At 32.1% G+C, this 16,571-nt stretch overlaps 1 protein-coding gene across 10 annotated transcripts in view; it reads left to right on the forward strand.

Moving 5' to 3' along the window:
- GRIK2 (glutamate ionotropic receptor kainate type subunit 2) overlaps nucleotides 1-16,571 on the forward strand; it is a 677,547-nt gene that overhangs the window by 494,377 nt on the left and 166,599 nt on the right. For all 10 annotated transcript variants that reach the window (XM_055259892.2, XM_055259897.2, XM_055259905.2 and 7 more), the window contains one exon: nucleotides 8,243-8,466. In XM_055259892.2, the coding sequence (XP_055115867.1) occupies nucleotides 8,243-8,466 (224 nt within the window). The remainder of the gene's footprint in view (nucleotides 1-8,242; nucleotides 8,467-16,571) is intronic.

Below are 16,571 nucleotides of genomic sequence, written 5' to 3' on the forward strand. Positions count from 1 at the left end.
CAAGAAACCAGTAATATCTAAATCAGAAACAGAAAATATTAGAAACGTTGTTTAGTGCAGCACTATGCTCATGAACAATAAAAATAACAGACATAGTAATATCTATTATAATAATAGAAATAATACATATTTGTAGTATTGATATGCAAGATCTCAGATTATTTTTAAATAAAAGTTTAGTCTTTTACGAATTATCACCCTGAAGAAAACAGGAAATTTCTGCATACCGATATTTTTCTAGTGAACAAAAGTAATTTGTCTAGTGCATTAAATATAAATTCCAGCTAGCCTGTGCAACATTATCAGAACACATCTCAAAAAAAAAAAAAAAAAAAAAAAAACAGAAAAATTGGCCAGATGTGGTGGTGCATGGCTGTAGTCTGACCTACTCAGGAGGTTGAGGTGGGAGGATCCCTTGAGCCCAGGATTTTAAGGCTGCAATGAGCTATGATTGAGCCACTGCACCCTACCCTGGGTGACAGAGCAAGACCCTGTCCCTAAAAATAAATAAATAAGTAAATAAATTTGTCTTAGTCCATTTTCACACTGCTGATAAAGACATACCTGAGACTGGGTAATTTATAAAAAAAAAGAAGTTTAATGAATTCAGTTCCATGTGGCTGGGGAGGCCTCATAGTCATGGGGGAAGGCAAAAGGCATGTCTTACATGGTGGCAGACAAGAGAGAATGAGAGCCAAGCGAAAGGGGAAACCCCTTACAAAATCTTCAGATCTCATGAGATTTACTCATTACTATGAGGACAGTATGGGGGAAACCACTCCCATGATTCAATTATCTTCCACTGGGTCCCTCCCACAACACCTGAATATTAAGGGAGTTACAATTTACGAAGAGATTTGGGTGGGGACATAGCAAAACCATATCAACATTTATTCCATGGAAATATTGTAATAATTCTAGTATAGAGAAATACTAACATTTATGAAGCATACAATTGAGAGTGCACAACAAAATCAGATTTGGGTGGGGAATAAAACAAAACTAAACTAAAACAGTTGATATCCTCCCCCAAAACTCTAGAAACATTTTAGACCCATAGTTATTCTGAAGACATCAGTTAAGATTATTTTTCATTGTCGTTAATGGCAAGTTTGGTAAGTTTACTCAATATTATTTGAAATTATTAGCAGGCTTATTTCACCATTAGCAAGAAGCAGGTGCTGAAGCAGCAGCTAAATCTATTACTGTTTTTTTAAATATAATTTCATATTCATGCCCTACAAGTGTGAGAGAAATCTCTGAATTTTATAACTCAAACTTGCCCACTTTACTTTCTGTTGGGCACTGTGTGGTAACTGCTTGGTTTGGTGAAAATGAACTAAATTCATATTTCTAAAATGTAAGTTTGTGTTTTTGTAAACTGCAAATACATATTAGGTTTTGTATAGTATGGAAAATATACAATTTAAACAAGTTTAATTTTTTCATATTTTAAACTTACGTAACTTTAATCTCATCAGTTTTTTCTTGAACAACACCTAGTGAGTGCTGACATAATCATATGCAATAACTTGTTTATGTTAATAACTAAAACAGTTAATCATAGAGATATTTATGAAACATTTTAGCAGTTATTTACTATTATTTATCATAGCAAAAATTAAAAATCATGCACATAAAAAATCTCATTTTTTAAAATTCTTTTTCATCCTTTTATATGATCCCAGTATTAACCATATAATCCAGCATTTCTCATTCATGCTGCCAGAGATGGAGACCTCAACAGAAACAGTGGGCTGAAGTTGTTGGAGAGATGGGAGTGATGAAATACAAGGACGTTTTTATTAAATATCCCTACCTTTACTACTGTGTGGTCTTTACAACAAAAATGACCCAACAGCTAATCTAAAAGAAGTATTTGGGTGAAAAAAATCAATGAAAATACAAACCTTAAGAGTATTCTCTTTGGCAATAATAATAATAATAATAATAATATAATAAAGGGGGTCCTGAGGGTAGAATTACCATGTGCAATAGTGGTAATTTTATTCATTCAAAAAATATTTAGTGACTACTCTGTGCCAGTCACTGTACTAGACACTGGAGTTACAGAATTGGGCAAAATAGTGAAACTCCTTACTCAAAAAGAACTTACATTCGAATACAAAAAGACTGACAACTGACAATGTCTGTTTATGGCACATTTCATGAAGAAAATGAAAGTACTGTATGGAGATAAAGAAGGATAGAATGAGAGTTCAGGAAAGACCCCTTTGAGTATTTGTCAGGCGAATGTGATAGCCACTATGCTCTGGAAACCCCATTGCGAAAGTGACATCAAAGCAAGCACACGAATGAAATCAGAGAATAAGCCATTTGTGTGTATAAAGGGACAAGCTTTCCAAGGAGAGGGAATAGCAAGTGTAAGGCCTGGAAAAAGGAATGTGTACACTCATTTGAGGATTAGCAAGGCAGACAGAGTTGTTGAAACAACAGTGAGAAAGACCAGAAGAATGATGGAACTAATGTTGATAAAGCCATATCTTGTAGTGCTTTGTAGGCAAACATGTTCTATGTCATTGGAGGATACTGAGCTGAAAGTGGTAATCTGGTATGTGTTTTAGAAAGAACCTTCTGGAGTTTGGATAGAAAAGAGATTCTAGTTGGGCAAGAATGAAAATTGGGGACCAGTTGGAGTCCACTGTAAGAGTTCAGGCAATGTGACTAGGTTGGTAGTGGCAGAGATGGTGTGTCATGTGTACAGAAGGTGAACTGTGTTTTCTTTCAAGTATACACAGAGACAAATTATTTGTTCACATTATGCATTGTGGAGAGTTTAGGAATGTGTGGTTTTACTTACATGTGACATTACATTGAATATGGATAATTAGCTTAAGTGTCTTAGAATAAATGTTACCAATTTATTCATATGAACTTACTACTTTAATTATTTTACCCATTTTATTAAGCATTTAACAACATCATGTAAAAGAAAACAACGTTTAGAACTGATTTCCCAGTGTTAAATTGCAGGAACCTTTAGAAGTATGCATAATATGTTTCACTGAGGAGATCATGTATTATAAAAATAAGATCATTATGTTCTTTGATTTCTGAAACTTCATAAATAAGAAAGCTTCACAACATATTCAGATTTGGAGTCATCGTGCCATTCATGAAGATATGCTTTGTTATCTAATTTTTGGTTTAAGTTTCCAGAAATTAGACCAATAATTTTTACCATTGCTTTATAAGATATAATCAGTAGATTGCTATTAGTTATGTAACTGTAAAAAGAATTAATCTGTTCTCTCTAGATGGTTAGTTCAATTGGAATTATATTATTGTACAAATAAATTTTATTTCTATAGTAAGACTAGAAAAAAGTTTCAATTAAAAATTCTCTGAGTGGTTTTCTTTGAAAATTTTAGTAAGTTAAATTGAAATTGTATTCGGCAAACATTTACTAAGCAGTTCCTTGGTGTCAAATTTTATCCAATGCCTTAGGGATGTTAGGTTCATTATGATTATAAAGATGAATAAGACAATTTGGAAGAGTTTCACATAGAATGGTAGAATATTAAATTAATGCTTATTAAGTTAATAAGATGGCTGCTGTGTAGGTGTCTTTGTTAGATTTCCAGGGAGGGAAACTTTACCATTCCCTCAGTTTAGTGTTACATGCTTTGATCGAAGGATATGCCTGCCGGCTTTCAAGTGTTTTTACTCTCACAGGAACTGAGACAATACAGTTACAATCATATGTGCATTCAAATTTCTCATATCATATTGGTTGACTTATATGTGAAATAACCAGAAATAACACAACATAAATTATTTGCTACATGTTAAATTACATGATTCTGTTTATAAATTATGTACAAATTCACTGAAGAGAAATTAATGTGGATAGAGTATTCAGGAGGAAAAGAACCAGAGATGTGTCTTATAGAATTCGAATACTAGAGAAAAAGAATATCATTTTGGGCAGGGAAATAACAAAGCCAGTAAAACAACAGAAATGGATATGATATATTTGAATGGTTGTACAGAAAAATAGTGGGAAATGAGCATCGTTAAGTCATCTTTGGAGCCGTACTTTCCTTAAGATCTCGGGTTTCGGGTTAGCTATTCTGTTTTTGTTTTTCATTTGTAAAAAGGAAATCATGCTACAAATTTTGTAGGGCTGTAGTGAGTATCAATAGAGATGAAAATCCTCCAAATAATATAGCACATTTTTGCCTCATAATAGACACATTAATGCTAGCTATTACTATGATACTCATTTTTCTTTCCCCTTCCACCTTCCCAATCCAGGGCTGCAAACACAAGCAAAATTGTTTTAATACCATATATCTACTAACTGAGGATATGGTAAAAACAACATATTGTTATTTAAAAATATATAATTTATTTTTTAGTGAAATTTTAGGTTTACAGACGAATTGTGCAGAAAGTAGACTTTCCTGGACCCTCTCCCTTTCCATTTCCATACACATTTTCCCCTATTATTAACAACTTCCATTAGTGTAGTACATTTGTTACAGTTGATGATTTATTATTGATACATTTATGATTAAAGTCCATAGTTTACATTAGAGTTCTCTCTTTGTGTTGTACAATTTTAATGAGTCTTGATAAATGCATAATATGTATCCACCATTATAGCATCCTACACAGTGGTTTCACCACCCTAAAATCCTTCTGTGCTCCACATATTCAGCACTATCTCAATTCTTTTGAATCCTTGGCAACCACTGATCTTTTACTGTCTCTATAATTTTGCCTTTTCCTGGATGTCGTATAATTGGAATCATAAAGTACATGGCCTTTTCAGAGGCTCTGAACTTAACCCTCTAAATTCTCTGGTGTCTTTCACTTAGCAATATGCATACAAGTTTCCCCCATGCTTTTTCATGGCTTGAAAGCTCATTTATTTTTATAAATGAATAATACTATTCCATTGTATGGATGTAATACAGTCTGTTTATACATTAAACTTGTAATGAAATGTCTGAATGTGTCTATTTGTATCCTTTGTTTTAAGTGGCTAATATCTTTTATAATTAAAGATACTATAGTATTAAATAATTTCTATTTTTCTCTTTCATATTTGGAATAGAATTTTTATTTTAAGCAATGCTAAATAAATTTTAAAATTTAATATATGACTATTCAATCCTATTAATATATTCCTATATTACAACTTTTTTGGAATAATGTAGCTGTGTTCTTTTAATATGTGTTATTTGAATTTTTTTTCTAATATTTTTTGCTGTATATGAATTAGAAATATTTTACCATTTTTCAAGAATGCAATATATTATTACCTATAATAATCATTTTATACAATAGATCTCTTGAACATATTTCTCCCATCCAACTGAAGTTTTATTTCCTCTTGACAACCTTTCCCGCTATCCCTATAATCAGCCCATCCCCTAGTAACCGCCATTCTCTCTACTTCTTTTTTTTTTTTTTTGAGACAGAGTCTCCCTCTGTCGCCAGGCTGGAATGCAGTGGTGCGATCTCGGCTCACTGCAACCTCCGCCTCCTGGGTTCAAGTGATTCCCCTGCTTCAGCCTCCCGAGTAGCTGGGACTACGGGCGTGTGCCACCACACCTGGCTATTTTTTTTTTTTTTTTTGTATTTTAGTGGAGATGGAGTTTCACCATGTTGGCCAGGATGGTCTCGATCTCCTGACCTCATGATCCGCTCACCTCAGCCTCCCAGAGTGTTGGGATTACAGGTGTGAGCCAGCGTGCCTGGCCTCTTCTCTCTACTTCTATGAAATTAACTTTTTAATATTCTATATAAGAAGAGAGTGGATGTAGTATTTTCACCATAAAAATGATAACTATGTGAGGTAATCCATATGTTAATTAGCTAGACTAGTCATTTCACAATGTATATGTACTTCAAAACATCATGTTGTGTACGATAAATATATAAAATTTTATCTGTCAATTAAAAAATAAAAGGTTACCACTTTATACCATATTCGCTTTTATGGTTTATAGGTGATAAAATTTTGCTTTTCATATGCCTAAGAGAAAGGAGGTTACAGAATGAAGTAACACATACATAAATTGTGCTGTGTAGTCAACCCTCCAAACACAGACAAACTACTACTTTATGCTGTTCACTTTTTACCTGAAGTTTATATTTATTAAAATACTACTGCATTAGTCCATTCTCACACTGCTATAAAGAACTACCTAAGACTGGGTAATTTATGAAGAAAAGAGGTTCAATTGACTTACAGTTCTGTAGGCTGTATAGGAAGCATGGCTATGGAAGCCTCAGGAAACTTACAATCCTGGCGGAAGGGAGAGGGGAAGCAAGTACCCTCCTCACGTGGCAGAGCACTGGAGAGGGGGAAGGGGGAAGGGAGAAGTGCTACACACTTTTAAACAACCAGGTCTCCTGAGAACTCTATCAGGAGACAGCAGTAGAGGGCTGGTGCTAAAGCATCAGAAACCACCTCCATGATGCAATCACCTCTCACCAAGCCCCACCTTCAACACGTGCAGATTAAAATTCAGTGTGAGATTTGGGTGAGGACATAGAGCCAAACCATATCAACTACTTTATTTCTGTTAACAAAGTTGTTCACTTTTTCAAACAATTTTTAGTTTCTCCCTTACGTCTTAGAGGAAGTGCTGTCTCCTTCCTGCAGAAAATACCCCCTCTGCCTGCACTCTACACCTGACCCTCTAGATTCTGAAAGACTGTAATCTATCAATCACTAGAGTTGTTTCTATGTATTTCCCTTTCCATCTGTGCAAATTATTGAATGAATGAATGAATGAATGAATGACTCTTCTATGATTCCATTGTTGGTTTTTGAGATGCATGTCATGGTTACACTCTAGGTATAGACTCCCACGGCTTGACTTTATACCCTGGTTCCAGTGATTAATTAACTCTATGAAAATGAACAAGTTTTCTAACTTCTCAAGGTTTCATTTTCCTTATCTGAAACAGGAAATAATAGTAGGATTATGTAAGTTTTATGGGGAATGTGACAATTCCTGTGAAGTTCTTAACATAGTGCTGTTGTACAGCAGCTACCTAAAGAATATTACCAATTCTTTTAAATTGGTATTTTCTTTGATTTATGAATATGAAATATGATGATGCTCTCCCCCAGAATTTTTAAAACCTTTTTCCTCCTAGTTTTTAGAGAAATGTCTTTCTTTCTCCATAGCTCCTCTCAAAGATACTCTTTCCAAGCATTTCAATGTTCTTTCCCTGCACACCACCAACACACAAATGCACAAAAACACACACAGAATAATATTGTCAACAAACTTAGAAAAGTTTCTTCGTTAAGTCCTTTGACATTGCCTGAGACAAGAAAACATGGAAGGATAATTTCATTTTTTTTATGTCTTTCTCTAACTCTTGACGGTGAACATTTTGTTCTTTACTCTTTGAAAGTTTTTACGTTTATTAATAATAAAATGAATGTAGCAATATAGGTTCTCATCATAGATGCTTTCATTATTTTAAAATATTATAATTATTTCTTACAATATATTAGAGCTTAAGTTCATCTTTGAAAGATAATTATAACCTGGTGAGTGAAAAGCATTACTAATTCAACATATTTAAGCTACCGCGGAAAATTAGCAACTTTGTGAAAATGGAAAAACTCATTTCCTAATGAGATTTAGGCAAGGCTGCAAGGATTTTCATTAAATAATATAAAACAAATTAGACAGATAGAAACAAAATTCAGAGGTAGTAAACAGAATCACACTGAGAGATGTTTCAAACAATATTTTAACTATTTAAAGACTAAAGTCTTTTAATTGTATTCTATATTTTAAAATCAGAAATCTCTTAATTCTCAGCTGTATAATTTGATGTAGTTATTATTACTATTATAATTTGACCAATGTGTTAAGAAAATAATATTAAATAGATTTTTAAAGTTTAAAATAAAAGCAATGATGAGAAGGCTAGTAGCATAATTCATGTACTGAGTGTACAATAATTTCTTCAGTTTTTTTATTCTATGAAGTTTTTTTTCTATGTCTACTTCCAATAAATGCTGATTTGCTAATCTAGAAGAACATAGAAATGATTAGTGCAATAAATCAGATTCTTTACTTCAGAGTAAGGAATGCTTTAAATTTTAACATAATCGTTACTGAGACAATTGAGTGTAAAGCCTTTGTTTTATTTAATTTGATTACTGATTTTTTCCTGTGACTGAAAATCAATTTTTTCTTTCTTTCTTTTCTTTTTTGTTTTGTTTTGTTTCTGTCTACAGAAAGCTGACCTTGCAGTTGCTCCACTGGCTATTACCTATGTTCGAGAGAAGGTCATCGACTTTTCCAAGCCCTTTATGACACTTGGAATAAGTATTTTGTACCGCAAGCCCAATGGTACAAACCCAGGCGTCTTCTCCTTCCTGAATCCTCTCTCCCCTGATATCTGGATGTATATTCTGCTGGCTTACTTGGGTGTCAGTTGTGTGCTCTTTGTCATAGCCAGGTAACATGCTCACTTTTGTGATTTTTTTGGCAATTGTTACCTCCTTTATCTAACTAATAATTGTCAAAAGTCACAATCAATTTTACTTTTTCTGTTCTTTATTTTCCACGGGGTGCTGAGAAATAATGAAATTTTAAGAATCACGTTCATGTATTAAAATGTACTATCCTGTCTTTGTGGGCAGAGAGCATGCTGGTTATGTCAGTAAGCTATAAGTGTTGTAGGGATTACTGTTTTCTTAACCAGAATATAAAAGCTTTTTAAATCAATAAGATAAATGAATCATTGCCTCACTTCGAAGATTTCTGATGAACCAAAACTAAAATAACATGTTTTACTAACTTGAGTTAATAATTCAGTTACAAGAAAAACCAAAGTACTAAAATTTAAAAGGAGTCCTTTTTTAAGGAACCAAGACATTTATAATAAACATTCTAACTATAAAAGGACTACCTTAGTATTCTACATAATATTTGTGTTTTTTTTCTTGTTTTTTCACAGAATAAATGTCACTACAAAAATTACCTTATTGTAATTGACATGTAGGGTATGTTTCAAGTCATAGGATCAGAAGATAAAATGCCAAGCTGGCATGGTGGCTCATGCCTATAATCCAAACACTTTGGGAGCCCAAGATAGAAGAATTACCTTGAGGTAAGGGGTTTGAGACCAGCCTGGTCAACATAGGGAGACTCCATCTCTATAAAAAATAAAAATTAAGAAAAACAAATGCCTAAATGAAAAATATATAAATTTTATATTTTAATAGTGGCCTTTAAAATATGTGATACAGATCAATCTATGTTGATGGTATTACTTTATTTTACTCTCGGAGGTGGAAATTTATAATCATGTTTATTTACGCCTACCTCACTATCAAACTTTCAACTGATAGATTATTTCAATATGATTTAATTTACTTTTGCTTTAATTAAGAAGATTAGTATTGTGCCTCAGGACTCTATTGACATGGAGTTAAGCCACATATTCATTATATTCTTCTAATTTTTATATATTTTTAAATATCAAAAAGATAACTGAATTAAAAATCAATTAGAATTCTACATATAATTTTTCATGGTGATAAAAATACCTATAAAGTGTACATATATATATATTATATATATATATATGTTTTGTGCTGTATAACCAAAATTATATATGCAGTGCCTTTTCAATTACATTACATGGATTCTTTTGATAAATTTATCAGTAAGTGTATTTGTAAAGAATTGAACTCATTTTTCAATAAGGAATTAAACAGTTTTTTTCTAATGAAGTAATGTATTTTTTTTCTAGCCATAAAAATCTTTAGTTCATTCAGTTAAAAAATGACTAAAATCAATTAGAAGTAGCATAATACTGGCCGGGTGCAGTTGCTCACGCCTGTAATCCCAGCACTTTGGGAGGCCGAGGCGGGCAGATCACAAAGTCAGGAGACTGAGACCATCCTGGCCAAAATGGTGAAACCCCGTCTTTACTAAAAATACAAAAATTAACTGGGCGTGGTGGTGTGCACCTGTAGTCCCAGCTACTTGGGAGGCTGAGGCAGGAGAATCGCTTGAACCTGGAAGGTGGAGATTGCCAAGTCAAGATCATGCTACTGCACTCCAGCCTGGCAGACATAGCAGGACTCCATCTCAAAAAAAAAAAAAAAAAAAAAGTAGCATAATATTTTTATATATTTGCACACAGATAATTTTTTACATATTTATGTGTAATTATTTTACAAATGCATTATTTTTGCCTAATTAGATATTAAGAATTGTGTTCTTCAGATAATTATTATTTGCATTTGCCTAAAACTATGTATTGGAAGCATATTGCCATATAGCATTTGAAGCTGTACAGTAGAGCCTATTAAAATTTTATGTGACTTTTGGGGTTCTCCCCATAGTAATGAGAATTTGGAGTATGAAGTTCCTAAAATTTTAGCTCCAGCTTTTTCTACCTTCTGTGAAAATAAAACAGCCTTCACATTTTTGATCATCTTTGGACCAATTACATCTTTTTTATAGTGACAGACAGAGCCACTCTAGTTTATGTGTTCAGAGAAATAAGTGCAAGAGTTTCAGATTAAGCAATTCAGTGGCTAGAAAACTCTTCAGCTAGCCCACAAGCCAAACAGAAAAATAAATACTCCAAAATATAGAAAAAGGCTTCCTTAATGTTTGTATGTACCCTTGTTTTTCTTAAATTAACAAATTTCCCAGGAGGATAGAAATAAAGCCTAGAGGAAAGTGTCATGAGACAACTTCGAGGCAACTGTGTGGGCATTAGTCAAGCTGAATTAGGTCTAACAGTACTTTTCTGGAGATCTTAAACACAGAGTTTTGGGTTACTTCACATTTGTATTAGGAAAGTTAGTTATTCCTAATTTTCCAAGCCCACAGCTTTTGAAGTTAGATTCAAAGCAAATACTGAAACATCTGGTTTCCCTTCTAGCTTAAAAAAGTACATTTGCAAATAGAGGCATATGGATGGATATGCACTTATCTAACTTTTCAAAATATTTCTGTAACTCACTTGATAAACCATCGTAGACAGCATCTGTATAATTATGGTAATCTGTGCTGATTTTACATGAAAGAAATTGAAGTATGTCATCCTATTTGAGAACATAAAGTCAGCTAATGTACCATTTTTTTTTTTACTGCTACTACTGCTTTTATATTTTGAAATGTTACTGTTATATTTTGTCATAGTTATTAAGTGAACAGATAGGAAAATGATACTATTTCACTTTCTTATTCCACAATTTCAAAACAAATTGCCTCATAAAAAAAAAGTTTAAAATAGTCATTTATGGGTGAATTAATAGATATCCCATTAAGTAATAATGGTAGACAAACTGTGTTAAGTAATATATAATATTAGAGATTCTTGGTAAAGTAATAACACAAGGATAAATATTTTCTGGATTTTCTCAGAATATTTTGTTCAATTTTCAATCTTAAAATAATCTTGTTTAAAATATTTCTAAATTTGAAAAAATAAAACTGAAAAATCAGATTAAAAGCAAAGTCTGAATATGGTCAATTTAAATTTTAAATTCTGAACATCCAAAATCAAATGAATTTGTTTACTTAAAATATACTTTGACGTGGTATTGAACTTTTACTATAAAAGAAATTTTTGATGTGCAAAGGCAAATAAAATGTTCAAGTTTAAATTGTATAATTTAATTGCCTTTGTAACTTAAATGGAATCCCTATCTGTTAGAATTTAAAATACATTTATTTTAATGCTTCCTTTAGCATTTTTATTTTACGTATCAAAAAAATTATGTCATGTCATATAGAGGTCACTGATATATTCATTGACATCATTGTTGATGTCATAATTATTATGGTATTTTATCTTTAAGTATATTCTTTGTCTCCATAACAATTATAGATAAAAGAAATATCATATTTCAAAAAATTCTTAAGTATGTATTTTATTTTCATTGAAAGTCACAGAAACAAAGGCATAAAATAACTACCACTTTAATAACAGATTTCGTATTTATTAATTATTGGAATTTACATAATATTAACTGTTAGGGAATTACGTAATACTTAGGAATAAAAATACTTTATCTCAAAACTAAATTATAATGAGTGATTTAAATATTGTCAAAATTTCTCAACATTATTAATTTTACTTTTGTTATGGTCATTATCTGATGTCGTTCCGGTTATTATTACTACAATTAACCCGCTCTATCTTCTGAGCTACCAAACCACACCTTTGATTGGTTGCGTTTCCTCTTTTGTTTATTCTATCAACTGCTCACTCAATTAGTCAAATAGTTGTTGAGCCTCTAGTAAGCACTATTTAGATCCCATAAAATATTAAAAATTTATTTCTCATTTATTCATTTATTTATTCAACAATATCTATTGGCTACCCATAAGTACTAAGAGTTGCGCCAAATGCTTGAATCCCAGAATGAACCCAGCTGAATATGTTACTTTCACCAATGACTCACAATCAGTGCATATATCTGGCAATAAATATCTATTACCCTTGAATAAATTTATAATAATTCTTAAATCATCTTACATTCTGTATGAATGCCAGGTATTTTAAATATATTTTTCTAAAAAATATCTTGTAATGTATATTTTGCTGGAGAGAAACATACAACTAGAAAGGAAATATGAGGAAGATTGTTACGTTGTCATTAGACTACTAGATTAGAAGCTTATTGAATATCTGCTCTACTATCATATTAATAATATTAATTTTATTACAAATTAAGATCTAATAATAATTGTTGGAATTTATGTTTTTAAAATTGGGTTTAAAAGTAGATTATTTTGTCAATGCCTTTTAAAAATTTCCCCTCACTCTTATGTTAAGAAAAAATATCTAAGAATACTTAATAAATGTTTTAAATGTATTTAACCAATATTAAGAAGGAGATGTATAGTGTTAGTTTTTGTCTCCATATAGTTTTATATTTTATGATCTCGTATAAGCAGTTGTATTATTATTTATAGCATAATGACATAATCAGCATGCTTATCTGAATTAGCTCTGAATGTTAATTAAGAGTAAGGATTAGCCTGGGATACTGCTTTCTAGACATAGAATGACCTTATCCCAAGATTCTAACGGTAGCTCTTTGCTGACAGAGGATTAGGAAGAAATCTTGTCCGGGATGGGTTCATACTTACTCAGATTTTCCCCTAAATGTTTTCCCCTCCTTTTTCTTTCTCTTTTCTTTCACCTAGGCATATGATTATAGAGATGGCAGTTAGTCATATAAAAAGTCTGGTTAGGGCAACCACCCCTTACACTAATAATAAAATATATTTTTCACCTTGCTTCAAATATTTATTTTATTAAACTAAAGCTACTATTGATATAATAGAAAATGTTTATAAAATGAGTCAATTAAAATTCCCATATATGTTAGATTTTTTTTTCCTTCTTAACCATATGTATCTCCAAGAAAATTGAGTTGTTCTGAAATTCAGTGTTGGTCTAGGGTTCTTAACAGTTTGATGTACAGAGATGAATAACTGAAGACCATACCTAGAAGAAAGGAATAATGGTACACACATACCCCTCTAACAGGATTGATGTAACCTTAATAATTGTTCACTAAGTCTTTGATAGTGCATATTTTATTTTGAAATTGGCATTTAAAAATACAAATAAACTTTGGAGAATAAATTACTATACCAAATTTTGCAATATGAGTACTATTACATAAAAATGCATTAGGCTATTTAAATGAACAAATGATTAGGGTCAAATAGAGGAGAAAGAGTAAAGGAAGGCAAACAGTATTAACTAACCTGGACTTCTTAGCTAGAAGAGTAAATCAAAGAATATTCAATGTGTTACATGCATAACAGTTTTCTAAGTTAAAAGAATATAGGCATTTTTTGTGCATTTCTGCATATGATTGCCTTTAATTATTTTTAGAGTATTAGAATATTATCTATTATATTAGTGGGTTAGGCAGCAGGGGATGGACTCCCCAGAATCTGCTCAACGGTTTATTATTTACAGTGACCACCAAGACTGTCTTAACATTATATTTTGGCTCTAACATGATCTGTGGTCACAAGATGAAAGGCTATTGCCTTACTGAAAGTCCTTATACTTTAAAAAATATTCTGTATTTCTCTTGGATCTCAGAGGTAAAGATGTTCTAAACATAGTGTTTTTGATGGTTTAACTGACTTTAGAAGACCATATCCAAAGTGCTTACATTAACAGCCTTGATCTCAGCTATGGACTAGCATGCAATAGCTTTCATATTTTTGTCACAGTGATGGGTGACATTTAATGTATGGTGAAGGACAACAATGAATTATTATGCACTTAAAAATAGATAACTGTATGGCCGGGCGCGGTGGCTCACGCTTGTAATCCCAGCACTTTGGGAGGCCGAGGCGGGCGGATCACGAGGTCAGGAGATCGAGACCACGGTGAAACCCCGTCTCTACTAAAAATACAAAAAAAAAATTAGCCGGGCGTGGTGGCGCGGGCGCCTGTAGTCCCAGCTACATGGAGAGGCTGAGGCAGGAGAATGGCGCGAACCTGGGAGGCGGAGCTTGCAGTGAGCCGAGATTGCGCCACTGCACTCCAGCCTGGGTGACAGAGCGAGACTCCGTCTCAAAAAAAAAAAAAAAAAAAAAAAAAAAAATAGATAACTGTTTTGCTGGGATGTTCAGTGTTAAACTAATCTGCTGTCAAAACGACTGTTGTTACATTAAAATGAAATACCAATTTTGCTGTTTGTCTTTGCCACAAACTTGCCAGCTTTTTACTAAAAAAAAAAACTTTCAGTTTTAACTTTCCATAACATAACTTTAGATATATTTTATTTTTAATGTCCTATTTTTTACTTAAATAAATTGCAGAAAAGCCTATTTGTTATTATTCCTCCCACTTAGCAATTTTCCTAAAATTTACTGAAAATTTAGTTTTAAATAAGTGCTGTTCTGCTAATATGCCTGTCAGATATGAAAGTGATTATTAAAATTGATTATTAACAAATATTTATCTAAATTATGGACCTAAAAGTAAACAGTGATGAAAATTAGATATATTTTCAAACTGTGGATTAAAATATTTCCATAGTAGATGAGGCTACTTCTGCATTAAATAGTATTTTTAAAATTATTATTTTATGTTATAATGTACCTCTTTATTTTAGTGATTCCAGTGGTGTTTGTGGTTGCAAGTATATGTGGAGTCACCAACCCAGAAAAATTTTTAATTTGTATCTTTAGTAGAACCAAACCAATTGAAACTAAGTTGAATCAATGACTTCTTTTCAGTTGTGATAAACATGGTATCAAGGTAATTGAGGCAATAGAGCTCTTGACTGAAAGTATCCGTGTAGGACAAAGAAGACAATTTAATCTTCAGAGGAGAAACCCAACATATTTTCCACCTCTCAATTTTTAAATTATGCCAGACATTTACAGGCATAAAAGATTTGAGAAAAAATTGAGTAAGACAAAGGCAATTTAAAATTAATGTGCTTTTTCTGTAATTTTCGTAATCAAATGCTAGTTGGCATTTTTTAAGGATAAACATGCTTATTTATTTTTTAGAAATCTCTACTTCAATCTACAAATTATTTTTTTCACATAAATATAATTTATTGTTAGGCCAAAATTAAGTATAAACGCAAGAGCAGAAATTTGATCGCCTTTCTTTATTTTTCAAGTTCTATGGATAAATTATTGGCCTCTGTATCCTTCTTTGCCTCCATCACAAGAATTGAATGGAAAGACTTCTGGAAGCAAAAAGACTTCCTCTTTCTAGTCATTTTAAGTGTTTCCACAGGAAAAATATCTTCAATGAAATTCTGAGAACTATGTTTATCTGTGATGATTTGTTTCCATTTAGAAGTTTCATAATGTCTAGCTCAGTAAATCACAAAATTCATTATAATAAGTTACAGTTTATGGGGTGATATGAAGAAACTCAGAGTGCTAAAACTTGAAGTTCAACGCTTATTAATTATATTTGCTACCAAAAAATGGCACCTCTGTTCTTAATCAATCCTTATGGACCATGTAATTGTATTTTACACACACACACACACACACTGACACACACACACATGCACACACATCTGATAAGAGCAACACAAATATAAAAAAATAATTTTTTTTAAAGATTTGGACAATGGAGTGTAGTGGGTTCTTTGTCAGTTACTGCTGTGTCTTTCATACATTTCTCACTAGCTAATTCAAGCTGAGAAGCTAATAGGACAAGAATAATACTGGTTTATCTTGCACTTTATTCTTTTTTTTTTTCCTTTCTTCTCTTTTTTTTTTGGACCAGAATAAATAATTTTTTGAGGTGTCTTTTAAGAACCAACAGGATAAGGAAAAACTAGCATTTTTTACCAAGTGATACACTTTTTCTTTTGTGTTTTGTTGTTTCTAGATAGCAACATTTTTCATAGCTGCAGAATACTGTGAATTGCTTGTAAGAATACACCTTGCCGGACTGGTCTGTCTGTGGTAATTCTCAAAACAAAATTTCACTTCTGTTTTCCATAGCCACTGGAAAAATGGTGCCCTTGGTCTTTTTGGAAGCTTTCTCAGTCAACCTGGGAAAGGTCTTCTCAATCTGAAACAACT

Source organism: Symphalangus syndactylus, chromosome 2, assembly GCF_028878055.3.
Source record: "Symphalangus syndactylus isolate Jambi chromosome 2, NHGRI_mSymSyn1-v2.1_pri, whole genome shotgun sequence".
In the NCBI taxonomy this organism is placed as follows: domain Eukaryota; kingdom Metazoa; phylum Chordata; class Mammalia; order Primates; family Hylobatidae; genus Symphalangus; species Symphalangus syndactylus.